Below are 27,458 nucleotides of genomic sequence, written 5' to 3'. Positions count from 1 at the left end.
GAGGTTAAGCCACCTCATTTCTGTCATGTTAAAGAAATAAAGGCCCATTAATCGTCTGACTGGCCACGAAGCGAGAAACCTACACAATCATATAGACCACTTCACAGAATGTGTGCGTGGGTGTATGTGTTTGTAGTGAGGGTGTAATCCTATTTCAAACTGTCTCAGGTCATGGGGCTTATGATTGATATAACTGGAATATTGGTGACTTAAAGTGATTACTAAAGAGCAGCCGTTGAATGAAGTGAAGTTTCTCCAGAGACGAGCAGTGACTGTCCACTTAAAGTATTCAAAGGGCTTCCAAGATGCATTATGGGCAAGATTATAATAAATTACAAAAACAAATTAATTCCCGCTGCACCTGGAATATTAGACCAGATTTTTGAACTTTCGACCACTTACTGTTATTATTTGTACTATATTGTTGATAACTGATGTTATTCTTGTCTCGTGACTTCACTGTGTTTTTAAGTCTACAAGTTGTGTTAAATTGTAACATTTGCAGTGTTTTTCTACAGATGTGTAAGCTGAAATCTCTACCACAGTGGGCAATAGCATCACACTGTATTTTATTGTATCATAAACAGGTTGCGGTTAAAACAAGAATGGCTGTTCAATCTCCACGTTTTGTATTAAAAGCTGTAGTTTTTTGGCTTTGAACATGTATCATCCCTGCTTAGGCTCAGCGCATTTAAAAGTAGATTTGCAAAAATAGTCAGTGTAATTTTATCATAATGTTACTACTTGCTTATACTGTATCTCTGTGAGTATAAAATGCTACTTCCTGTTTATACCTGCACACATCGCAGTGCACATACAGTATATCTATTTTACTACCATCACAAAAGTATTTACATTATTATATGTATTTTACATATCATTCCTACATTTGAACTTCTGCACTATGTCATGCTTGTGTCTCAGATTCTTTTTACTTGACTCCTTAAAATGAAAACGAAAAGCCCAAATATCTGTTGAACTGAACACAAACTGACCTTCCGTCACCTCTGCGTGGTTGTATTTTTGGACAGCTGGATTCACTGAAAATACCACACTGACAATCTGATATGAACTGAGATGCATACTGAATGAGTTTCCCTTCCCTATTATAAAACTGCATACGGCTTTATTTTCTGGTACATTCGCAGGATGTCGATTTGTGACCTGAATATCTGCATAGAAAGTATTCTGTTATAAGGAGCAGCAGAGGCCATGTTTTCACCAAGCAGAAGTGCTCCAAGGTGTATGCCCGTCCATACCCTTTTCACACACACACACACACACACACACACACACACACACACACACACACACACACACACACACATTGCTCCAATACCGTTCAATTGTGTTGGTAGTGGGGAAGTGGAAACACACTTGCATTGTGTTCTCTGGTTTCTCTGAGTGCTATTTCTTTGCAACACGCAAAGCTACCACACCACCTGGTTTCCTGCAGAGTGTGGGTTTCAGACACTCTGAAATGGGCTCAAGCACTTTAAAAAACAATTCTCACACGCTCATCACCTGAAGCAAATACTCCACCTGAGAGCAATCACAAATCCTAAAAATCAATACATTCATACATTTTGCATGGAACGCTTCTACTGTTAAACACACACACACACACAGGCACGAGGCCCATCAATAATTAGGGTTAATATGATCTCACTTGAACTTGAGAAGGGAAGTGTTGGTCCGCTCTTCACAGCTCTAGCAAGTGTGTGACAAAGAAAGAAGAGGGTGTGTCATGTGTCATGAGGCTGCTGTGTGTTAGTCAATATCTAAACGCTCCAGTTACGCACTCTGGGTAAGTGTTTAATCATAATTTTGATTCAGCGTGTGTAGTGGAAACAGGTGATTTTACAGATGAAAATGTCCACAGCTGCGGCAGCCGGTGTAGATGGCATCACTGTTTACAGAGCTGGAGGTGTTGACGATCATGTTCTCTCTGCTGGTGTTCGCCCTCTTCACGCTCACTGGGATGCTCGACGAGGAATGCGCACGCTCGAATGGTACGACTGCAAACACACACACACATGCATTTGGTCCCTTTGCAGACGCTTGTTATTCACGTCATACGGTTCAAATTTACTTTGTGTTTAAAATATCAATGGATTTTGATGATATTATTGGTGGAACAAAATGAAACACCTTCGTACACCACTGTGCGCACAGTTTTCAGGTCATTAAATTAACCTTCTTGAAACTTATAATGTTATAACTGTTTTAGAGAGGTGTTGATACAATGTAATGGTCATTTTGCAGGCAAACGTTTGTCTAACTTAAAAATTCAGTATAATTCAGTATAATACCAATGATGACCAATAAACTGGCAACGGAGTTATGCTGAAAATACTTTACAATAAACACATCCCACAACATCTATTAATGTAGTAACGGCTCTACAAACTACAGCCTCAAAGATTATAGTGAAATTAATTCAAAATGGATCTGAGGCAGTGGCTTGTTTCTCAGACATATTTTATCATTGTAACTCTTTTTAAATGTTGCCTTAAAACCCATTTTACAGAACATATCACTCTCCCTTCTTTCTTTAAAACTTAATACTTGTTTGGCTCTCTGATTTTATTTAAAACCCAGTATATAATGCATCATAACAGGACAAACTTAAAACCTGTTTCTATAGAACATGTCAAGGTTCTGTCCTTGATGTTGTCTTTTACTGATGTTTTTTTTTTCACAGCTATGTAATAATTGTTCAAATTTGCTGTTCTATAATTGGTCCAGAGGTTGTCGTTAATTCATAATTTCATTACTGCGTTTAGTATTGATGTTTTATCTGTTATCTGTAAACTGTACATACAACATATGTACTGTAATTCCTACAGATTTTGGAGCATGCAGGCTTATTCATGACCTCGGCAACAGTCAGAACAGATCGATCTATGATGTATAAAATAAGTCATGTATAGCATAGACATATATATATATAATGTATTTAAACATCTGGGGAACCATCTTAGCTCAAAGGTCCACTTAGTAGCTTTTACTGAAGCTTTTCACTGCATTTCACGTACGTTTGTGATTATTTTTTCATTAAATGGTCCAATACGTTATTCATAGATTCATTCATTTATAATACAGCATAGATGACACAAACAAGTGCGAATCATGTTGATCAGTCATTTTCTTCTTCTTTCAATGTGATTAAAAAAAACATTCTATATTGAGGTGGAAAACCAAAAGATTATTTTCTGTCCATCAGAGACAAACACCACAGAACCACAGAATGAGGAACTGATCGTCTAACGAGATTCACGACTAAGAATGAAAAACCTCCAAAGGCAACAGCGACCTCCTTCTTCCTGTCAGTCCTTATGAGGCTGAGTCAGCGAAAAGACTTGTATGAGTGTGTGTTATCAGTTACCAGAACAAAGTCTAATTGGTGACCTCTGAATGTGTGTGTGTGTGTACGTTGATACACGATCCAGTCTTTCCTCCAGGATGTGGCACAAAGGAGTGGCCTGGATTTTACACTGTAAAAAAGAAGTCAATAAACAAACGCCTGCTTCAACAAACCAGTAAGACAGTATCTCACGCCTACATTCTTTACTCTTTGAGAGTGTGTGTATGTGAAGACACACAGAAGTGCTTTTGTTTTCATTTTCACCCACTGTGATTCTTCCTATTGGTAAGTCTCATAACCTCTTATTCTTGTTTTATCTCTGCTGGATTTGCTCATCGAGAAACGCGCCTCAAACAAAGGTCATCTCTGATTGAAGTCTACGGCCTCAGAGAAGCGTCTTTCTAAATCTGGGTCACAATGAAAGGTGTGCTGGACGGTTTAGAGTGAGTTCTCAAATAATACTGCAGGAATGAGGCTTGTCAGGAATCAAAGGGTGGAGCTTGTGCGAATGAGCAGATTTACAGCAGCAAGAAAAATGTGTGAATCGCAGGCCATTACAATTCACTCAGCCTCTCGGTAAGTATATAAAACCCATGGTACAATGTAAATTATACTTGTCAATGTATTTGTGTAATTGATGCCTCTTAGTAACTCCAGTGAAGCTCCTGTCCATCTTATACTGCAGTCATTTCACTGGATGTGTTGATGAGAAATGTTTAGTCAGGGATTCATAGTCTTAATGGTTAACATGAGCAAAGTAAAAATGTGGTTGAAGTTTCACAGCAAAGGGATTTTGGTTGAAGTTGGTTATATGACAAAAAGGGTTTGATCCTGTTGAAAATGAAAAATTAATTCACTGAAGTATGGTTCGCCTGAAAGTTTCCAAGAACTTCCGTGTTTTTACTTTTTTCTTTGATTTTAGCACTGACTGTTTTATTCATATTTCCAATTCCACCGGTCACTCGCTCTGTGATACTCGAGTACATTTCTTATCTTTGTGATTCTTAAACACAGCATCTGGTACCGCTCCATTTCTGGCCGAAAGTAATCATGAGTAAAGGATTCTGCAATAAAATGTGCCATTAAGTGTCATGACCAGTGAAGAAAATCTTCTTTTTATTGTGAACAGAGACACATTTTGAGTTGTAATACAGTCATTATAAACCAACAACTGAGCGACTGAACAGCTACATTTAACAGGGATGTAGCGCCCTCTGGTGGAGGTGACATGCTACTGCAACTCAAGCTCTGTATAAACAGTGTTGTTTGAAAATACTTCTTTTTATGTTTGTAATGCACAAACAGTGGCGTTTGTGAGGACAAATAAATCTATTTTAGTATGTGGATGTGTATTTAAGATAGCAATAATCTGTAGTTTCACTATGAATTTACAAGTCAAGTCCTAATTTTATCCATATATTACATGTATTAGTCTGGCTGAAAATATCTGATTTACTGCCCACATCTCAGATTTGTGAAATGGTTCAAAGAGTGAACGGATGTAGTGAAAAGAAAAGATCTATTCACTCTGATTATCAGGCTACATGAAAAGCAGCACAAGTATGTCCTCCTTACATGCAAGCATTTAGATTTATATCCTATAGCCCTGTTGCTGTATTTGAATATATACAGTACCTGATTTAATGTAAATAATAGAATATGGGGCTGTGATAAACCAAAACTTAAATCATGGACATATAAAGATTATGAAAAGTCTGTTTATGCTCACTGGATATCTGTTCCAATATGAAATCTCAAAATGAATCAGCAATATTGGACATTTTTACTTCAATAATCATTCATAAACACAATAAAATACAAAGTGTAGTATTTGCTGTGTGGGTATAACATATAATGATACTATATGCATGACATATATTGATACGACCATAATAGACAGTGTGGATAGGCAAGATACTGACGTGCAAAGTACAGATAATCATTAAAAACCTATTACTGCATTTCTACCTGGCAGCAACCTCAAGGCCTGAAAAGTGAAGCCAATGCGGAAGTGCCTTAAAATTGCAAATTTTCTAATAGCCATCATGGACCACTCCTCTGGTTGCAAAAAGAAGTCTAACTGTATAGAAGTCTATGAGAAATAGTCCCTAATTCTCACTTGATTTATTACCTCAGTAAATATTGTAAACACTCTCTAGTTTCAAGTCATCTTTATTTAGTAAACTATGGTCCCATTGAGAGTAAAATAGATGTAAAGCTGGGTATGCTAACGTGTTAACATGGGCGCCGGAAAGAAAAGCAAGAGGTTCACTGTGTGTATGCTAAAACCAAATTGTGTGTGTTTACCGAGTTTATCACGGTAAAGACCGGATTACAAAGTCTATGTCGTGGCCAAATGTGACACCGGTGACAGTGATGATACCGGTATTCCGCCCACCCCCAGTGTCATGCATAGTAACATGAAGATGTTACATCAAGTAATGACGTGCTTTGTGTTGGCTAGTTGTGTAGATGGAACTGCCGTTCTCTAGCTTTGAGCTGACCTTCATCATCGTTGCCTTCGTCATCTGCTCGCTATTCGGCTTGGCTTCAGTCTGTTTCCAACCAGAAGCAGATCATCCAGGTACACACTCCTCCTCTGTTGTCAGACACACACAGACAAGTGTCAGCTTCTCTAATGCTGAATAATGACATGATGTCTTTTGTGTTTTCAGAAGAAGATGTCTATGAAGCAAAGAAGTTTAACAGAAAGCAGAGAGTGATCAACAAGCAAGCTGGAAAGAAACCATTGAGTAAAATTCAGAGATCTCTTTCTTGATCTGGTGTACTGCAGGGTTTTCAATGTAAAGTTCTCACAAATAACTCTTTTCTCATAAATTGTCTTTTTGTTTGTCTATTTACTACAGAATGCCACTATGGCACATAGTGTTGCGTTTGTATATACTAAGGCAACAGGGATGTCCGTGGGTAAGTGGAGAGCAGGGCTCTGCTACTCTCACGTCAATGTGTCCTTGAGCAAGACACTTAACCCCAAAATTGCTCCCGTAGCTGCGTCTACGGTGTGTAGATAGATACTGAATTGTAAGTCGCTTTGGATAAAAGCGTCTGCTAAATGATTGTAATGTAATGTAATGTAACAATAAACTTGTTCCCCCATGAATGATGCAGTCTCTCATCATTAACATCTTATACAAAAGTGGAAACACATCGGTAGATAAAGTCTAATTGTTGACAATTTAAATTCAAAGGTGTAGTTTTGGGAGATGCAGAATCCAGTTCGAACACAGAAAATGTGGTTTACAAAAATCCATCCCGTGAATTATACTGCTCAGGCAATGCATACAAATCCTGCCTCCTTCGCTGCGAATGGCAGACTCTGACTATTGGTCCCATCTCTGTCCTCTGTGACTTATAAAATGAAACCATTTGATTCTAGATTGTGTTACAGTCGTCAACATGATGGACGTAATGATCTGTCCACTGTACGTTTTTGTTCAAACTGGAGCCTTTTTGGGAAAATGCATACAAGCTTAGTGACAATTTGTTGACTATTTGATTGGCTCTGCATGACCCCATCAGGTTTCACAATGAACATTAAAGTAATAATCTCATTCTCAAAGATTGCCATTTAAATAAATATCTGTTAAGTCAGTATTTATCGGGGAAGACAATAGTGACTGAGTCTATGGACCTCTGATGAAAGTGCTTGCATCTGCAGTACCACGGACTGGGCGTCTGTGGCGACATTACTGGAAATAATCCCAAGCAGCACACAGTTGGCAGACCCTGCGTTTTCCATCACCCAGCAGGGGTCGGTCTGTCAGAAGGGAGAAGGCAACAGACATTACATTACAGTCATTTAGCTGTCATTTATCCAAAGCGACTTAGAATTCAGATTCTATCACATTCTACACCATAGGCACAGCTACGGGAGCAATTTTGGGGTTGCTGTCCTTGAGCAAGTGTCTTGCTCAAGGTCACATTGACATGCGACTAGCAGAGCCGAACCTAGCAGAACCACCGACCCTCTGATTGAAGGACGGCCCTGCTCTCCTCTTAGGCACAGTTGCCCCAACAGCGACAGACTCTTCAACTCACTTGTGTGTGAAGCGCCGGACAGATTTTTTCCGGTCCCTGCTAGCGTTGTGAGTTAGCTGTTACTATGGTTGACCAAACAAAGAAAACAGCAATGACTACAAGACGATGACATTTCAAAAACTACTGCCAACTAAGTAACATCACAGTTTGGATCTCTGGAAAAGGAGTTGCAAAAATAAACCTACAAATACAGCTTATTGCCTTAAGAGAAGAAAACAACACGGACACTGGGTCTGTGTGTCCAGAAGCTGTGAAGCCGCTGTGTCTGGGTTAAGATTTAACAAACCAAGTGACTTTTGGCCCCTGAAGCCCTATTGGGGGGACATCCTGGGGGGTTAGAGGCTGCTCCCTGTTGAGTTTGCCCCTTGACCCCTGAGCCCTCCGTCACTCCTCCACAGTCAGCCGTCTAGCTGCCGACGGAGGGGTGGAGGCGCTCCAGAATAAAGACGAAGTTAATCAACCGTCGTGAGATCCTATCTTTTTTTGTGTCGGAGGAGAAGAAAGAAAGAAAAAAAACAAAACGCCCGGCTCATTTGTGAGATGGGCTCTGATGGTCCATACTGTCAGTGTGTGTATTGGGTGTTCACTACTGTTCATGTGTATATGCATCCATTGGGGTTTGTATTGGGCAATCTGAGATAAAGGGTTTTATGAGTAATTAAGCTCTGACTGGCTGCGTCTCTCATTAACACTGACGACCTTTGCGGCATGACAACAGACCAGCTATCACTCTAACGATGGACAACGAACTGAACCATCAGATCACAATCAACGCTCTCACGTACACACAGGACTACACCCCAAAAATGTTTAGACATCACGGCACGTGACATCTCTGCTACCCTTTATTCCACCAACACTCTCCTCTGGATCCACGTGAAGGAGTGTACATCTACGGTCAATGCGACTTGGGATATATTTTCCTTTAAAACAACAAGTAACAAATTAAATACAAACTTCCTTTAACAAATGCAGACACTTCCATACATGGCATACAGGGAAAATTATGTGGGCAATATGAGTAAAATCCTCTACAATGGTATACATTATTTAAATCACAAAATACATTTGCCACTAATGATAATTTACTCAATTATTGGATTCATAGTTTTGTCAGTAAAATGTGAGAAAATCCTCATAATTTCTTAGAGCCAAAGGCGCCACATTCAAATGTCTTGTAGTGTCCGACCAGCACTCTATCAAGACAAGATATTCAGTTAATTAGCACACAATGCAAAGCAGGGCAGGACATATTCATATTTGAGAAACTGAAACCAGCAAATGTTTGGCATTTTTCCTTGATTAATAACTCAATTTATTTTGATCAACAAATAGTTGCAGTTTTATGATAAATATTTAATGTGACTGTGCATCTTTCTAAATTTCCCAGAAAATCAGTTGAGAGGCTGTTTAAGAATGCCTGGACTGCACAGGTACGTCTGTTTTTGGTAAATGAAGTGAATTTAGTTCCTGACAAATCAACACTTTTTTTACTTCAACTTCATATGAAAATATAAATAGAATTCCAATAGTACTTATTATAGAGCAGTTCTGCTGACCACAAAGGTCTAATACAACCAGTGACATTAAAAGGGATAGCTGCCACAATATTGTTCTGTGGTGATGTCTTAAGGTATTGTCATATTGCTCAACCCAACATATTGCTTAACCCAACTGAACACCTATGGGGGATTTTGGATCGGTGCTGGACAGCACTCTCCACCACCATCATTAAATCACCAAATAAGGGAATTACTTTCAGAAGAATGGTGTTCAGTGGAGTTTAAAAGACTCTGTCAAAGAGCTTGTGGTGGAGCAACACCTGACTAAGACACTCTGTGGTGTTATCTTTCTGTAATTGGTTACCTATCTGTCTGTATATAACTGTTTGTTCATGTTAAGCGTACCTGTGTGTACAATGCAATAACGTTTGTCTCAGTGGCAAAGAAACAGTCACTTTATGAGTCTCTGTTCCACTCAACAGGTTTCATCAGAGAGGAAGTTCTTTATCTGCATGTCCTGGACAGGAGATGATGCGAGAGGAAGAAGAAAGTGAAAATTGAGGAGGGGAGGAGCGGCCGAAGCTTCCTCTGACGTCGTAAAGATCACAGCTACTATGAAGACCCGCAACAGAAGCAATAACAGAGCTCTGCAGTCCAACTCTTTCCTGGGTTACACACTCGTCCAATGACGAGTTTAACTGCCTCTTAAAGTGAAAAGATCTTGAAGGATGGGATGCTGGTTGTGAGCGTCAGATCAATGCTAGGGCTGGGTATAATGGAACATTTTGTGATAGTAATGCAGACACGACACCTTAGTTTTGGTAGCAATTAGGATTAATGATTATTCTAATTAAATATTTATCTGAGGATTTTTGTCTCGATTAATCGTTCAATAAATCAGTTTATAACATAGATTAGATAATAGATAACACAGAACAAAGTTTATAAAATAGGTTGAAATACTTTCACAAGTTTCCAAATGTATTAAATTTTACTCTGATATAAAACATTTAAAAAAATTATTTAAATGATTCATTGATTATGATGTTTTAATTGTTAATTGTTTCAGCTCTCGTACAAATACAGAGACAGCACATTTTAACTACCATATTTTCAGAAATATAAACATATATAAACAAAAGTTGTCAAATGTTTCATATTGTCAAAATTTGGCTTAAAGAAATTGTCTAACATTAGCAAAATATTAATTTCAATGGAGCTCAATGGACACATTTCAGATTTGCGGCATTTCTCTCTTTTACATCATTACTTCCTGAATCTATGTTGATGGGACAAAACAAAACATCTGATGACATCACTTTGGATTTTGGAAAATTGTGTTTGGCATTATCTTATTGATTTTATAGAGTAAACAATTTTGGTGGTCGGTACTGAAGTCCAGTACCAGACGCTTATAATCACGCACCAAAGAATAACCTTTGACAGGGGCCCGAGGTTCATCTGTGCAGTGCAGCCCTGCCAAGGTACTGAAGCAGTTTAATAGGAGGTTGCCCTCTGTGTGTGTGTGTGTGTGTGTGTGTGTGTGTGTGTGTGTGTGTGTTTCTCTCCTAGGGGAGTGTTTGAGCAGGCTGGGTAATCCCTGTAAAGACGTATAATCCCCAGGAAGAGCAAATATTACAACACGCTCTTCTCAGTCACACAGAAAACCTGGTGGGGAGAATTCGGTACGATTCACTTGTTTCTGTTTTGAAGGGCAGATAGTAAGAAGCTGAGAGAAACTGAGTTTAGCAGCAGTTGGACACAGCGGATACCAGGTGGCTCTGAATGACAATTGAAACGAAATTACCATATTCAAATAGGGAAAATAAAAGTTTTTTGAAAGACAATGGCAACCGATGCAAAGCGCAGCTCGCCACAGAAACAAACTACATACCTCAGCTGAGTGTTTGCAGCAGGATGAATGTGTGTGTACGCTAGTGAGTGTGTGTGTGTGTGTGTGTGTGTGTGTGTGTGTTTGTTCGTTAGCCAAATCCATGAGGAATCCCTGTCATTTCAAGCAACATTTTTGCAAACACCATAAAGCCATAAAGGCAAAATGTCAAAAGGCATAATGAGACACACACACCACTAAACGAAAAACACAAACTCTGTCTCAGACTCTTTTTGTCCTCTTTTGTCTTTTTTTTGAGGGCTGAAGAGAGCTGAGGGTCCAGATGCTTGTTCAAAGTCTCCGTGACTATTTTGAGCCCCTGGTCCATTAGTGTCCTGCTGCTTCTCTAATCCTCATTCACATGTAATGGCTGACATTTCATCTTAATGTGTTAATTCATTAGCTTGGTGCTGAATGGAGAGTCTCAGTCCACAGAGACGGCCGTCAGCAGACACGCTAATGAGTCTCCACACTTTGCAAAAGTCACAGCAGAGCTAATGCCAAGTGACCTGGTTTACCTGCAAGAAAATCCCCTGGTATACCACCAACTGACTGCCTGCATGAGACGTAGGGCTGGGTATTGTTGGCATATTTCAATACTAGTGCAAAGCTTTTGTACAGATACATTTTTTAATACCTGAAGAAATTCAAACAAGGTTACTACACCTTTGTTGTATTTAAACAAAAGAGATTTTCTCAGATGAATTAAGTTGTCTAAACACAAGCAGCTATGCGCCAACTTTGGTTACAAAATATTCTAATTTGTTCAACTTTTATTCTAATAAGGAACTATACATTCAGAGAATAAGTAAAGTTTTGGCCGATACAAAAAAAAAAGGTTCCACACCCAACTAATCATCAAGCATTCGATGCCCTTTCAGCATTTGCCACTTTTTGATACTCAGTGCTACAGACACATTTCGGTCAGTGCCGAAACATTTCTTGAGGTTGATACATGTACTAATGACAATAATGAGAAGATGCTAACAAAGTGAAGCCATCTTGGAAAGCCAGATGGAATTAGTTTCTTACAGAAGAAACTTCCCTAGAAAAAACTGTCTTTTTAGAAAAATACAAAAGTTACACTTTTATCCATTTATCCTACATACACACCCTCCCAACATAGACACTCCTGCAGACAGACAGATAGACAGTAGATGGCAACCCTGACAGACAGTAAGGACTTCTTTATGTGTCGTTAGTCCAATGCATCACTGCATTTCATTCATCTAGGACACCCGGCCCCGAAATCCTCGATGCAAACACCCCTCTCCACAACCAATACCACCCAACCACCCAAAAGCCCCAGATGTGTGTGTCCTCCTCAGTGCGGGGGCAGGGGACAACTGAGGGAGGCGGGATCTGGCTCTATACTCTCGGCCTTGAAGAACCTGCTATAACTTCTTCAATCACTGTCCAGATGTTTTAAGTGATAAACAAACATCGCCTGCTTCTTTAAATATTCCAAACACTCATAGTTGCACACACACACACACACACACACACACACACACACATTCATGCATACACAACTTGCACGCTGGAGAGCCTGTGTTCAAGGGGCAGTTGGAGTGTAAGGAGGGGGCTTCCTGTCATTTGAATTACCCTCTACATGTGGGGTCAATATGTGCAATGCAGAAGTCGTGTGTGTGTGTGTGTGTGTGTGTGTGTGCGCGTGTGTGTGTGTGTGTGTGTGTGTGTGTGTGTGTGTGTGTGTGTGTGTGTCTCAGGGGTTGAGGTGGGGGCGGCTGAGGGAGCTACACCCCCTCCCCAATACTCCACCTCCCTCTAAAAAGGCTGTATAAAGGAGGAGGGGGGAGAAGCACCTTTGTCACTTTGCTCTCAGACATAGAGACAATCACACTCTCACTGGACACACAAACTGTGAACGCACGCATTCCTCGGGGGACCTACTTATTATCCTGAAGAGAAGAGCTTTTTTTTCTGGGTACCGGATCCTCGCGTGGTGGGCCATCTGGACTGAAACAGAGCAGGAGAAAGAAGACCACGCTGAGCATCACTAGTCCCGCTCAGGGTCATCAAGACTCTCCAGACTTTTGGGGAAATTACCCTCAACTAACCTCTTCAGAACTGCTGCTCAGCCATGAGGATCTTCAACCTGCTCTACCTGCTGCTGCTGCTCGTCGCCGTTGTAGCGTCAGTCTCCTCCGCCAGGCCAGGTAAGCGTCCCAAAACTCAACCCGTCCAGGTGTTCAGGTTGGTCCAGCAGGTGTCCGTTAAAACAGGGCAGCACAACTATCGTCCCGGTCAACAGTGTTCAACAGCGGTCCTGTTAAATCACTGCGTAATGCGCAATAAAAGAGGAACAGTACTTTTGCTTCTTGCAAGCTAAATTAACGTCACGTTAACTAGCCTAATTCTCGCTGGGTAAAAAGATGTAACTAGCTTAAACATAGTACATATTGACCACACACTTATCTATCTAAATCTAAGAGCATCTTCGGTTTTTTTGGCTGCACATAACGTTAACTGAATTATGAATTAAGCCCAATGTGGTGTTTGGTTTTTTAAATGACGTATTTATAGCTTTAATATTTTCTTTTTCCACGCCCACTATATAAGTTTGTTTTTTGTTGATAAAAGGGAAAGCAGAAATCATGCGGCTGCTGCCTGATGTGGATGCAACAGGTGCGCTTTCTGCACAAATCCAAGCTGGTTAGCGGCGGTTATCTGCGGCGGAGACATACAGCGCGTGTTAAACAGAGGGGCTTCGGGGCTCGAGGTCGTGATTAGGTTCATGTGATGATGGTGAGGAGAGGATGAAGGGAGGGAGGGACGGAGAGCGGAGCGCCGCCGGGGATCGCACAGCGGCGACCCTCGTGAGTCCCTTTGTCCCCCGGCTGGAAGGCACTCCGGCGCGCTTTTGTTAATCACGGTGTTAAAACGCCATGCAAATACCCGAGCTTTATTAACATGACATGGAGGAGCAGTGCCAAGTGTAAAGAAGCCTACCTCCAGGCGTGGGGTGCGGTTTCTTTCAGAGGGGAGAGAGAGAAAGAGAGAGGAGGGGGGAGGAAGAGGGAGTCATAAAGTCATCTGGAAGTTTATCTCTTCCTGGACTTGGCTGGCAGTCTGTGAACCACAGGAGTCAAAGTGGATTTATTAGGGACGTTTAAAAATAATCATGTGTTAGGTCTGTGCGTCCCAGTTTATTAGAAGGGGGGGTCGCCTTCAGATGGTAAATGGGTCCAAACAATAAAACCTATGAAAGGGGGGCTTATCTTTGGTCAACAGAGGAAAACTTGGTACATAATTAGGCTTTTGTTAGTTACAAAATTGTACTTACTTAGAAAATGGTGACAGTAGGAGGTGTTGTTTTATCGCCTTGGGTGCTAAAAAGCTCAGGTTGAGTTACCCTCCTCCATTTGGGACTAATTAGGCCTGTCCGGTGATATGCAGGGGTCCAACTGCAGACATAAATCTGGCTTTTACAGGATTCCTACATCTAAAATGACATTTGATAAGCAGTTACATGCATTCAAATATATAATATTGCATGCTACAAACAAACAGCTTAACCATTGGCTTTATTCTGCATATTAAAATAAAATCTTTTTCTTCCAGATTTCCTGAACCTACGGAGGAGATACCACAGGCACCATTGCCCACACAGACGCTGCCTGCCTCTCCACTCCAGAGTACCCTTCCCCTAAGGTGAGACATGAAAAAAAAAAGAAAGAAAAAGGTTATGAGCAGAGCTGTGTGATAGATTGAACAAAACACGGTTACAGAGCCGGCAGGTGGCAGTTAAGAAAGTGTGTGTGATTAGTGGCAGAGGTGTGTATTCACGTAGAACAGGCGTGCAGAGGGGAGAAAGGCTCAGACATAAATCTCACTAACGATGAAGTGGAAGGCTTTAGTGCCATGAGGAGTGTTTAAAGAGAAGGGGGAGTTTCAGCTTTCTTTTTTTTTGACTCCTGCACGGCTTCTTAAAGCTTGTTTTTCGTCATACCCCGAATTCTTTTTAGCTGGACACTAAATTCTGTTTTTCTTCTTCTCCATCACAGCACAAGAATGAAGGTGACCTAAGGAGAGAAATATGAATGTGAAGCATCTGCAGTGTGCGGCCCAAACACCATGGATGGGTCCCAGTACCAATGGATTGTAAAGTGGAAGAGACACCATGAAAATGTCATCTAAAGACGATCAAGTATGTAGCTGCAAAAGAGCTACGAGGAACTGTCTTCATTCCCAATGAAATCAAACATCAAAAACATGCTATGTTTAGGCATCCTGGTGGAAAACGGATCCCAGTTGCAAGCACCTTCCCTCTGTGTCGACAATACTTCTGTGCTGAACAAGAACAAGTGAAAAGGAGTAACATCATCATGAAGTATATTCGACGTTCAACTTAAAAGCTACGGACCAAAGAGCTGGACTCATCTTAGTGAATGCAGCTACGATGAACAGCATCCACATAGTATTCCTACAAAGTGTCTATAATGCATGTATGCACTTCAAATGTTTATTGAGTTACATTTAAAACCTTTTTAATAAATAAAAAAAAAATTTATCAATGTAGTGTTTTGTTTTTCCTTCATGTGTTTGTTTCAACAAAAGGAATGGAATGAAGCAATTTTGAGGATTGATGGTAATTGTGAAATACAGGTTTTTAAGCCAGACTCCATTTAAATTTGGGCTACTCTTCGGACCGAGTACTAGAAATATCTGTAAATGTGTAACCTGTAAGCCTAAAATCAAACGTGGGGACCGATACCTGCTGTATTCCAGATAACTGGGCTCTCCGTAGAAGCCATGTGGTAAAGGAGTCGTAAATGCAGCGCTCCCTGTGGAGTTACGGACGCCAGAGCATAGAGAAATCACAATGGGGCGCAAACACCAATGGCTCAAATGACCACCCCGATATTTCGTTAACGTAGATTCCCGTAAAACAGAAAAGGTGAGGCGGGAAAAGATGTTCACATGTTGACACTGCAGTGTCACTAATGTTTGGGCTTTTTCTTTTAGCTCTTACAATACTATATACAAAAAAAACACACTTACTTGTGCTTCACTGAAGTTTACTGTGTCAACTGTCACTCCTGAAAAGGCTTTAACACAAATTAAATAAAGAAAAAACATGTTTATTACATATTTATTGGAATCTGATCACAAATACACAAACTCAATGATTGAACAGATAGAAAAAAAACTGCTACCAAACAAAGCATTTACACATTCGGACAGATAAAACACCACTTACGGACATTTACAGCGGTGCACGGTCTGTTTCTTTTGTTCGACCGTGATGAGTGAAAACATCTCCGACTCTTTCAGCTCCTCCTCAGTGCAGATGAGCTCTAAAAACAACTTTGCCTCTTCTGTTTCTCCCACAAGCGGCGGCGTACGTGGGTCACCGGAGGTTGTAACAGTGATAAAACCCCCCTCACCTCTGATCTGTGACCCATGACTGCTCTGCTCCTCCTCCCACTTTGCCTCTTTAACTGCCCTCCACTCACAGCTCACCTCCTCCTGCGTTATCTGTCCGTCTCAGGTGCCTCGTGGAGAAGCCCTCCCATCTCATATCTGTGCGCACAGGTGCTTGTGTGCACAGGGATTTCCTTGCTTTTAGTCTTTTATCCAGTAGTTTTCTAGCTTCTAGTCATCTCTTTCAAACCCACAGATCCCCCCTCTCCTTTGTGTCGAGAGAGCGGAGTGTTGAAGTGATCGGGCTCTGGCTCACGAGGAGGAGGAGGAGGAGGAGGCCGGACTGTGGTCAGTGCTGAGCGGTGAGGTTGAGCAGCCTCTTGCTCAGTAAGGTGTTGTGCTGCTTCAGGTACTCTATCAGGTCAGCCTGTTTCTCCACCACCTCCTGCAGATTGGAGCCCTCTCTGTGACACAAACAATAACACAGGAGCCCTTTTTCACACGTGGAATCTGTAACACCAACGTCTTCTGTCTTAGTTAAGGCCGGTGAGATTCTAATATTTTTCTAAAACCAAACATGGCTTGTCCAAAGCCTGATATATCTTATTCTTCTGTGTCATAGGGCTAAATTGTCTCCAGAAACTGTTATAACACGTGAATGAACCACACTGTTGCAGTGGGTGACACCTTTGTCTATTACCATGAATTGGGGAACTGAATGGGAACTTTATTTGGAGTCAATCCCTCACACACCAACAAATACAGTTTACTCCTAAATGAGTGACATCTGCAAAAAAACTACAGTCCCCACCTGTTTTAGGGAATCAATTCGGTGATCATTAAGCACTTCATTAAAAATATATACATCTTCAGGAGGAAAGAAATGTGCTTGAAGCCACAAACAAGCTGGAGAAGTCGGGAAAAACTGACTATAACTTTGATGCTTTTAGTCTTTTCAGGGGCTTTGTTTAACAATAAATAAAATAATTATAATATAATATAGGATGTGGCCCGGAACATACAGTTTAAATAATGTCAGTAACATAAGTTACACACACAAATTTTTCATAACAGTTCTATTTAAACACGACTGGACGATGGAAGTTGGAAAATAATGACATGAAGGGAGAAAAATGGTGTTAATTTTCTTATAAAGGCCACAACAGTGACGGATTTTAAAATGATTTTGCAGATGAAGAGCCAGGGATAAAAAAAAGTGTAGAAAAGTGTTGGCTAGATATTGAAACTGTGAGCAGTTGGCATGAATCAAAGCTGAACATTTAAGGAGGGAGATCGATGGTCTATTAAGTGCTGCATATTTTCAGAACTGATTTAATTATCTTCTTGAACGTCAGACCAAAACCCACATTTAATATGTCTCTTTGTTTATTTTTCTCTTTGTTTTGTGTGGGTGACTGAGTGAAATCAGTGTACCTGAAGCCGGTCTCCCTTGGCAGACTCGTGACACTGTGGTTGAATGAATGCTCTTCTTGGCTCACATCTGGTGCAGCTCTCTCCCTGTTGAACCTCATCACTTGGACTAAAATCACAAACGAACCACAAACAAAAAAACACTCAGAAAGTTTTCTCTTAACATCCTCAAACCAGTGTTTTATCTTTTTCAGCTGCACATAAAGACACGCAGACATTATCGAGCAGTGAGAGCCGTCCTACAAACATTAATCACTCAGGTGAGAAACTGCACACATTTGTGTGTGTGTGTGTTTTTTTTTTAACAGTTTTCCATTCCTCTCCCTCTCCTAAACACACACTGGCTGTTATATCCTGCACTTAGTCCTTATGAGCTGCTATATCCTGCACTCAAACCTCTAATTCTCGCACCCTAAACATACACCTTTACAAAAGAGGCGGGGTTAGCAGCAAGGTGTGGAGTGTCCAGTAGCTGGAAGAGGAGCCACAGCCAAAATATGGCAGATGTTGGTGCTGTTTGAATCAAGATAAAGCCGTGGTGTGTGTGTGTGTGTGTGTGTGTGTGTATGTGGGGTTGCAGGCCGAATGTGTGAGGAAGGGCAGAGGGAGCAGTGTTGATAAGACTTGAGTGTCATTAGCCAGAGGAAATTGTCAGGGAGGTTCTAAAGAGCGCTATCTTTACTTTGCTACAGTGCAGCATCTCAACATCCACACTCACACACAATCTAAAGAAATACTGCACATTCCTGCATAATGAGGCCTTAAATCTGTGTGTGAGTGTGTGTGTGTGTGTGTGTGTGTGTGTGTGTGTGTGTGTGTGTGTGTGTGTGTGTGTGTGTCGGTAAATATAGCAACAGCAAGCAGGTATGTGTGAGAGAGAGAAAAACATTCCAGAAAGGAAGAGAAATGAAGAGGTCTGTTTCAGAAATGACGAAGCGGAAACACAAACTGCTGTCAAATAAATACCAACTTTTAAAAAAGAAAAAAGAAACTTGACAAATGTTTGACCAGGTAACACTTTGACTCAAGCATTTATATTCACAGCGGCATATTTAAAAACATATATTAATTAGGCTAATACATAATATATTATGCTTTTAAAATGTATGATAATAGATTTACTTTGATTATCTGACACCGTTGACTACAGTACTGGTCCTCCATTGTCCAACATGGATTTCCTCCAGTGAACTTTGCAGCTTATGAACATAATAAAAGAAGCAGCAAAAAAAAAATAGATAAATGAAGCTGTCAACCATTTTTTGTAGTGCTGGATGATCACAGAAACAAAGTCATATCTTATTAATCTTATTCTATTTGGGGATAAAGTTTATTTTGAATAGGTGCTCTGGGAAATTCCTTAATTATCAATACATTTTAAAGGTTTCTTAAACATCCTAATTATTGATTTTTGAATAAGTTCTTTCAGAAATAAATTATATTTTATAAAGATACATTGTAGTCAGGAATAGTCAGTTTAAACATTGTTTAAGGTTTGTTGTGGGGATTTGGTTAGCAGTGCACATATAATCATAGTGCTATTGTATTTTATAGAGAGAGAAAGAGTTCATTTTGGGCTTGTTTGTTTTTCTGTGTTGTTTGTTTCTGGAATATATTTTTGTTAATTGTTGTTATTGTTTGTGTCTGTTAACTTGTCTGTCTTTGCTTCATAATAATAATTTAAAAAAATGAAGATGTGTAAATGCAACAGTAATTCATAAGACCGAGTATTGTACATCTGTTACTCTGGTTTAAAAAATAAATAAATCTATTTCAACCTTAATTTCACCCAAATAGCTTGCTCCAGTGAATGCAGTGACCAGCGCGTTGGTTGTATTTGTACTATTAGCAAACCTGTAAAGACCCTGAATTGGTGCACAAACAGAAAAAGGTGAAGGGTTATTAGGATGAGGTCATTCAGGTCTGTGGAGTTCAGTGCTACTACAGCAGGGGGCTAAAAACAGATCGAGATACTCTGATGGACGGACAGATGGACAGACGGATGGAGGGAGCACCGTAAAGGAAGTGACACATTTCACGTGTCCCTGTTAGAGCCTCTCAAGCACTCACACGACCGGACAGACAGTGCTCAGACCTGATCTCTTTCCAGGTGATAACAGTGGCGCTGCGGAGGTGCTAACAGCTGATGGTGCCACAAAAAAGTGCTCACAACTCGGCACTGCCTGCATCAAAATCAAAGAACCGGGAGGAAATGGATCCCAACAACCACGGAGCCTGACAAGAGCGGCACGATCGCCTTTCAGTAGCAACACTTAAAGGAGTTCAAAAGAAGTATTCGAGTCTATGGTAAAGAAATGCTGCTCATGAATCTGTGTCACACACAGGAGCTGGAGGTTCACAAGATGCTCAGGCTTTCCTCAGACTAATCAGGAATGTCGAATAATAAGCAACGCACATTTACAAATGCTAAGAAATTACATTTTTGGTGTCCAAGCATCTGAGTATGGATGCAAAACTAAGAAAATCCCAAATAAGTAAGCTGTCCACAGCTACAGTTTTGAGACTTTTACAGGAAGAGTACAGCGCTGTAGATGTACTGTAACGGTGGACTGGCGTTAACTTGAGCTCTTTAAAATCCTTTTTAAACTGCAGAAAATGACGAGGCACACTGTTGTGGCTGTTGGTTAACTTACAGGTCTGGATGCTCCTGATCCTGACATGGGTTTGTGCAGGTTTCAATTTAGGGATAAACATGTTTCTATGATAACTACAACGTGATTACTGCGGGTTTATTATACGATTGGTCAACTTAAAGTTGTGTTTTTAAAGACGTTAACCACAAATTTCCACCAGATTATGAATTATAACCAGTTTGAATGATGGCGAGACATCTGAAGCATCCCTGTCTAGAACAGATTTCATACAAAGCTTACTTTGCCCACCATTTAATATGGACCTTCAGCAATGCAACAATTGTGAAAGATAACGACCGGGTATTTCTGATCAAAAATATGTTTCAAACATATGTTGAACATGTCGGTCCTTACCACAGCAGCCCGGGGTTCAAATCCGACATGTGGCCCTTCAATGCAAGTCTTCGCCTTTCTCATCCCCCTTTCCAGTCTATCTGTTCTATCTCGCTACTGAATAAAGGGCAAAAACAATAATCTTAAAAAAAAAAAAAAAGAACATGTTAGTCTTGTCGAATAGCACATGGCGGTTCATATGTGTGTGATGGTTATATGCTGTCTGTATCTGTTTCAGAGTGTGTGTGTGTGTGTGTGTGTGTGTGTGTGTGTGTGTGTGTGTGTGTGTGTGTGTGTTAACCCCGTGCCCTGCAGTGCTTACACTAAGTTCTGGCGAGGCAGAGGAGAGAGATGTATTCTAAGTTCAGCCTTTGAAGGCCAAGACATGGCTTTGATGTGCATGGAGGTCTATGGAGGGGAGTGTATTCATGTTAAAATGAGAGAGGCAGAAACATACAGCAAACCTCAAAGACACACACACATACACACTTACAATGAGCATGCACTTCAAAGAGAAGTTGAACGAGGCCTTCCTGTATGGACTTCATAGCTGCAGGCATTATAGCTCTCCTTCTCTGTCGCCTCTGAAATGAGTTTTTAGTTTCTTCTTCTTCTTCTTCTTCCCTCCTGGTGAACTCTCTGATGTCACCTTGACTCTGCTTCAGCCGGAGAATGTGCGTGCGTGCTTGTGTTCGTGCTTGAGGAAAGGTTTGCGCTGCGAGGCGTCGCTGGGTTTGTGTCGTGGCTGACTGCACTGATCTGAGCAGGAATGTGGCGGCTGAACACAGATACCCCCCCTCACAAGCTGGATCCCCCCACACTGTAAACACGGGGACAATGTGTGTGTGTGTGTGTGTGTGTGTGTGTGACTGTGTGTTTGGGTGGAGTTGGTCGAGGGCTACCCTTTGGCTAGGCTAAATCCTAATGCTTCTTATCTTCTCTTCGTGCCTCTCTGATATCTCAAACCGAAATCTGTGCCCTTCAGCTGCCAAACATACCTTTAATATGCATTTCCTTTCATTACAGATTCCTCAATTTCAATATCCTCTGGTACAGCGGCTTTAATAGCAGTTTTTCTTTACTGGGAGGAAAGCCAGTGCATGGGACTTCATCTAACACTCTTTGGAATATCTAAATATGTATGTTTGTTGTCTGTAACTGTTGAAGATGATCCCAGATTACAGATTTCTTTAATTTAAAATACACACTAAAGCAGATTTATCGCAGAATACTTATACTAGTGTGAGGCTGGGTATAATTGAAAATACTTTGATATCAGTGCCATCAGTTGCAAAAGGTTCCGTGTCATAAACCATAGACTTCTTGATTCTTTACTTGTTTTAAATTAAACCATTCAAAAAAAATATTTTTTAACCTTTTATCCACTTAATAGAAACCCAAATTACATCAGGGTTCAACTTCATCTTACCACAAAACAATTGTCTAAAAACTACGCCTCAATAAAATTCAGTCTAAAAGAAGCAAAATGATTTTAAATATTTAAAAAAAAAAGACATATTTGGGTCTGAAACCGAGCACCAATTCAATGGTCATGAAACAAACAACTGAGATATAAATAAATAGGATTTGCAATATCTACAAATCACACAAAATGCTTCATACAATATTAAAAAACCTTGTTACAGAAATACATACATGCCACTAGAGCTGCAAGACTAGTCCTTTCTGTCTTTAAAGATCCTGATGTTGGCGTAACGCAAGCGCACTTGCTAAAGTTTGGAGGAATCTCGAGATCCTACCAAGCAGGTACTTTTCATGAGACGGTTGCTAAACTTTTTTGAATAGCCACCAACCCCCGACCTCAAAATCCAAGATGGCTGCTCCGCGCCTCAACAGTAAAAAAAAAAAGAAGTAATATACAGTATTAGCACCTCTATCTTAATTGTGTAAAATTAAATCAATCATACATACAGTACTGTCCGCCGGTTTTTGTATGTGCAACATACGACCGTAACGTGTTGTTTTTAACTGGTATTAATAATAAGAGCTAACATGGCCATAGCAAACCCCATTTAGTTTTCACACTTGTTATTCTGAATACTCTTAATTCTAATTTCAAAGGTAAATGATGTTTACACCAACTAGACAAAACATTCTAGAAGTGACATTTAATAATAACTAAATTAAATCCTTATAAGTTGTTCGAGGCCCAATGCAGAATCATAACGTACACAGAAAGATAATATTAGAATAAAACAAGACATCAAGCGGAGTCACATCAGGGGATGTTTTGTGACACAGCAGAGACGTTCGCACTCGAACCAGCGAAACACAATTTGTTCCTCTATCTGCTGTACTGCACTTCATATAGATGGATGACAATAAAGTCTGTCTTATCTTATCTCTCTTATCTCATTGATGAGACCATCGACACACCACAACCTGACCAACATCGCAGCATGTGAGATGTCACCTGTTTAATTCAAAGCATGTGCAGAGAGCATGTTGGGATCTATCTCTACGCTCTCAGATGATTTCACTTGTTCACAGCTAATTAAGTAAAGTGTTACAGTACGGGCGGAATGCACCGTTGTGTTGCAAAGGGAGTGAATCCCTCTGGTAGGTTTTTAGCAGCTTAAGACCGTTTCAACAAAGCGACCGACACACTGGAGTCAGATGGAGTTAATTTAAACTCAACCAATTTGTTCCCGACTTCAAAGACAAGAATAAAAAGACAATAGATGGATATGTGGAGGTATCATCCAAAGTTTGCATGGTGTTTGTATCAAAAGCAAATAATCAGCTGATCGGCAGAGAGAGAGAGACAGCGAGAGACACAGAGAGAGAGACAGAGGGAGAGAGACAGAGGGAGAGAGACAGAGAGAGAGAGAAAGAGAGAGAGAGACAGTGAGAGAGACAGAGAGAGAGACAGAGGGAGAGACAGAGAGACAAAGAGAGAGAGACAGAGAGAGACAGACAGAGGGAGAGATACAGAGAGAAAGAGACAGAGGGAGCGAGACAGAGGGAGATAGACAGAGAGAGAGAGAGACAGTGGGAGAGAGACAGAGGAAGAGAGAGAGTGAGAGACAGAGTGAGAGACAGAGGGAGAGAGACAGAGGGTGATAGACAGAGAGAGAGAGAGACAGAGTGAGAGACAGAGGGAGAGAGACAGAGGGAGAGAGAGACAGGGAGACCTGAATGGTTGATTGTCATGCTGTCGAGTCTGAAAAGGGCAGGGCAGGTATTGTGATGCGAATGTGCTCAGATAGAGTGGGGGGTAGTGTGTGTGTGTGTGTGTGTGTGTGTGTGTGTGTGTGTGTGTGTGTGTGTGTGTGTGTGTGTGTGTGTGTGCGTGTGTATAATGTAATCTACAGGGTGTGTCTCTCCATATAACACTGCTGATGTAACTACCACCATCCAAAGGAAAATGGTGGTGCTCTTGTAACACTGGAGGAGAGGGCTTTCTTTTCATACCTTGTCGATCTGTGTGAGACATTAAATAATTCACACAAACTTTACAACAGGAAAGCAAATGCTGCCCGGTTGCCTTTTAGCAAGTAATACCTACGAATCTAATAAATGTGCCTCCTTTAAAATGTGGATACAGGAAACAATGTCTTTATTACTAATTGAAAAAAAAAAGTATTTGATGAAGCTGTTAAGCTGTGAGCCCTCTTTATTGTTCATGTGCTACTTTTTTTTCTCCACTATTTTTAATACTGCTGCTGTTTTCTCATTTGTTATTTTCTACATGCTGCTGAGTTTCTGTTCATTAGCTCAGATTTAAAGTTTTTTACTCTCATTATTTCGTTTTAGACTATTATGCACCATTCATTCTTTTTTTGTATTCTCTCCAGTCACAAGACACCTTCATTGCACAGTATGACGACAATTCAAATTAATTGAATTTTTTTCTTTTATCTTTGAAGTTGGATTCTTTACTCCGTTTTCGTCTTTGGGAGGGAGTGAGCCTGTGTGTGTGTGTGTGTGTGTGTGTGTGTGTGTGTGTGTGTGTGTGTGTGTGTGCATTGAAAGTCTGATATATTGTATGCAACCGAATATAAACCATATACCCGCTCTCCTACAAAAGAGTCAATCTATAATACCAGAGCGAAATGATCTAATATCAAAACATCTTAACTGAGATCAGTTTACCTGTGTAATAGAGGAGGCACGGCAATGCAACCAAGAGCTCCAACCCCAACACGCTGAGCAGCATGTAGGTTTGCACAGTCGATGTTAATTGCACAGCCAGAACAACCAGCAGCAGAACATTTCCTGCACAGAAACATACAGAAGCACAAACACGAGTTCTTCCTTCAGCATTACTGCCATCTTGTGGCAAAAACTGACCTCTCCATGTTCAGTAAATGGGTTCCTAGTCGTGTGCAGCTGTACCTGCAGAGTGCACGGTGAGCGGCAGATGCTTCAGTCCCTGCGTCTGTCTGTAGAATCGCAGGTATCCTCTGCTCCTGGCCTGGCTGTGGTGGTGCTGCACACACCCAGTGAACAACAGCACCAGCACCCATAAACACACCTTCCCGAACACAATGACACTGTCGCCTCGCACGTTACCCAAAATACTCGCACACACCTCCTTTTGGCCCAACTCCAACACACACAGCACTGCCACGCACATTGACAACACCACGTACACAACCTGAAAGGAAGGAGAGCACAGCGAGTGAGACAGATGTGTGGAGCAGGAGACCAGCACACACTATCAATGTTATTACACATTGAGAATAAAAAGGTCACTGCCAGTATCCAGGTTAGGAAGGCAGATTAGATAAATGTCTTTAAATGTGTAGCGTTTTGTTATACAAGTATAGGGCTGGAACTTATTTTGATTATCAAATTTTTCCTTGAAAAAAATTATTTAGATGACTAATTGATTATCAAAGTCATTGCAAATACATTTTCTGTCAATCATTTCAGCACTAAATTATAGTGGCAAAAACATTAACAGCAGTAACAGTCGTACATAACAGTAGTTCTGCTATTTCAAAAACGAAATACTAATAATCAATAAATAATAAATATATCATATATATAATAAATAATATATAATATATAATACAAATATTATCTCAAACTTGGTTTAAACATTTTTGCCCTCAGCAGTTTATTTCTAAATTCAACAGTTTTTTTAAATTAATTTTGAATCCATAATAATTCAGTTTTTCTGTCCTGTGTTTTCAAAGTTAGGTCACACGTGTGTGCGTGTGTGTGTGTCATACATGCAGCAGAGACAGCAGGGCGGCATGGCAGGGTGTTGGAATGGTCTGAAACTCTCTCCTGATGGCGGAGTAAAGGGCGTCGGCAGAGATCAGAGGTCCGTCCACCAAGGAGTCCTCCTCTGTGCTGCGTGTTATATCTACTGAGGAGCCTGCCGGCTAAAACATGCACCAAATTATAAAGTTATAATAGGCCTGTCTTTAAATACAGAGTAGTTACAGAGCATCTATACATACCTTACAGATACATTACACATACCGTGTATTCTGCATCTATGTCCCTTTGACCACCATGTTTTGACATAGACATCTTATTCATGCACACTGGTCTAAAGTAACATACTGTACATCACTTTCTAGTGTTGCACCTGATTTATATGTGATTTATGTATACGTTTCTTTTTTTATTGTGTCATGTTCCGACCTACTCTTCTGTTTCTAGTGTTGTTTTAACACTAGATTTTCCACCAGGGGAACAATCAAGTTGTTTCTTATCCAGTGTTGGAAAGTAACTAAGTACATGTACTCAAGTACTGTACGTATACTGAGGTACTTGTACTTTACTTGAGTATTTCCATGTTCTTCAACTTTATACTTGTGCACTACAACTCAGAGGGACATATACTTTTACGCCACTACATTTTTCTGACAACTTTAGTTTCTTTGCAGATTTAGATTCATAAAACAAAATACAATCAACAAACAAATGATGGATTACAACAGGTTAGGATAAGTACATAGAGCTGTGTATAAAGTAGTTTAGCTCCAACTTTAGCAGCTGTAATATTCAAGAGATGTATACATTCATGCATCATTATAAATGACCTTATCCTGAAATGCATAACAAGTACTTTTACTTTTGGTACTTATTTTGAGGCAGTATTACAAGTGTCTCCAGTATTACAACAGTACTTATCCGCATATCTGTGAGTACTCATGCAATTGATTATCTTCCAGTAATGACTAATGGCTCATTCCACTTCAAAAGACAACAACAACAACAACAACAACAAAATACAACTAACAACTAACTGACTAGAATCCACCCGGACTACCATCTTTCAATGAAAGGACTACGGAGAGCAATAACAGCTGGTCAGTTTACATAAGAGTCTGTGTATGACTATGTGTTTGTACCTGAAAGTGAAACTGAAACGTTTCTAAGAAATGATTAATCTAAAATATGCACAACAAACATGACATTCACAAAACAGGAAAGCTGAGAAACCCACGAACTGACGTCTTGCTTATCTGATCATTCTATATGATATAACTGTTGCTACACGACAGATACACAGTCGTATAGCTTGCTGTTTTTAGCTTGCTGGCTAGCTAACACAGGCTAACTAGCACACAGAGTACGTAGCTGTTGATATGGTCAGTGAAAGGTGAACGACGGGTACATACTGCATAAAGAGAGGGTCCCGTTGACTCCATGTTGTTTTGGTGTTCCACGTTTTTAATGAAGAAATTACAAAACAACAACAAACAACCATTAGCTTACATGCTCTAAAAAGGGGCGGGTAAGAAAATATTGGTGCATTTCCGGTCCCCTTATTTTATGTTTCCGATCTCTGTTTAACTTTAGTTCCTAGCACAATTAATCCAGCAATTTAATTGTAATTACTTGCAGAA

The 27,458-nt window shown here is 40.4% G+C and overlaps 2 protein-coding genes and 2 long non-coding RNA genes across 9 annotated transcripts; 3 read left to right on the top strand and 1 right to left on the bottom strand.

The window, feature by feature from the left end:
* Positions 1-1,708: 1,708 nt before the first annotated feature.
* On the top strand, positions 1,709-3,546 carry LOC137884767 (uncharacterized). Its single transcript, XR_011104767.1, has 3 exons — positions 1,709-1,807; positions 1,883-2,012; positions 3,227-3,546. It is a non-coding gene; the product is annotated as an uncharacterized lncRNA (long non-coding RNA).
* Positions 3,547-3,866: 320 nt separating this feature from the next.
* On the top strand, positions 3,867-9,795 carry LOC137884768 (uncharacterized). The gene is made up of 2 exons (XR_011104768.1): positions 3,867-3,943; positions 9,411-9,795. It is a non-coding gene; the product is annotated as an uncharacterized lncRNA (long non-coding RNA).
* On the bottom strand, positions 3,942-27,364 carry tmem192 (transmembrane protein 192). 6 transcript variants are annotated; one of them, XR_011104766.1, is made up of 12 exons: positions 27,231-27,364; positions 25,827-25,982; positions 24,985-25,246; positions 24,742-24,864; positions 17,642-17,747; positions 16,044-16,671; positions 15,845-15,891; positions 14,127-14,489; positions 13,793-13,814; positions 12,901-13,120; positions 12,734-12,799; positions 3,942-5,966 (listed from the first exon to the last, which is right to left on the bottom strand). XR_011104766.1 is itself a non-coding variant. In XM_068726770.1 (6 exons), exons 1-6 carry the CDS (start codon positions 27,258-27,260, stop codon positions 16,557-16,559), a joined length of 792 nt encoding a protein of 263 aa, XP_068582871.1. In that variant the 5' UTR covers positions 27,261-27,364; the 3' UTR covers positions 15,909-16,556. The 6 variants fall into 6 exon arrangements, 1 of the variants encoding a protein (XP_068582871.1); XR_011104763.1 differs by having other exon boundaries at positions 12,901-13,912; XR_011104765.1 differs by having other exon boundaries at positions 12,901-13,814.
* apela (apelin receptor early endogenous ligand) lies at positions 12,777-14,932 on the top strand. Its single transcript, XM_068726772.1, has 3 exons — positions 12,777-12,999; positions 14,405-14,494; positions 14,848-14,932. Exons 1-2 carry the CDS (start codon positions 12,924-12,926, stop codon positions 14,491-14,493), a joined length of 165 nt encoding a protein of 54 aa, XP_068582873.1. The 5' UTR covers positions 12,777-12,923; the 3' UTR covers position 14,494; positions 14,848-14,932.
* Positions 27,365-27,458: the final 94 nt, after the last annotated feature.

This window comes from Cebidichthys violaceus, unplaced genomic scaffold, assembly GCF_023349555.1.
Source record: "Cebidichthys violaceus isolate CVI_PGR_0920_01 unplaced genomic scaffold, fCebVio1.0.p SCAF_4, whole genome shotgun sequence".
Lineage (NCBI taxonomy): Eukaryota > Metazoa > Chordata > Actinopteri > Perciformes > Stichaeidae > Cebidichthys > Cebidichthys violaceus.
Note: the sequence above shows the minus strand (reverse complement) of the source record. Positions and strands in the feature narration are given on the sequence as shown.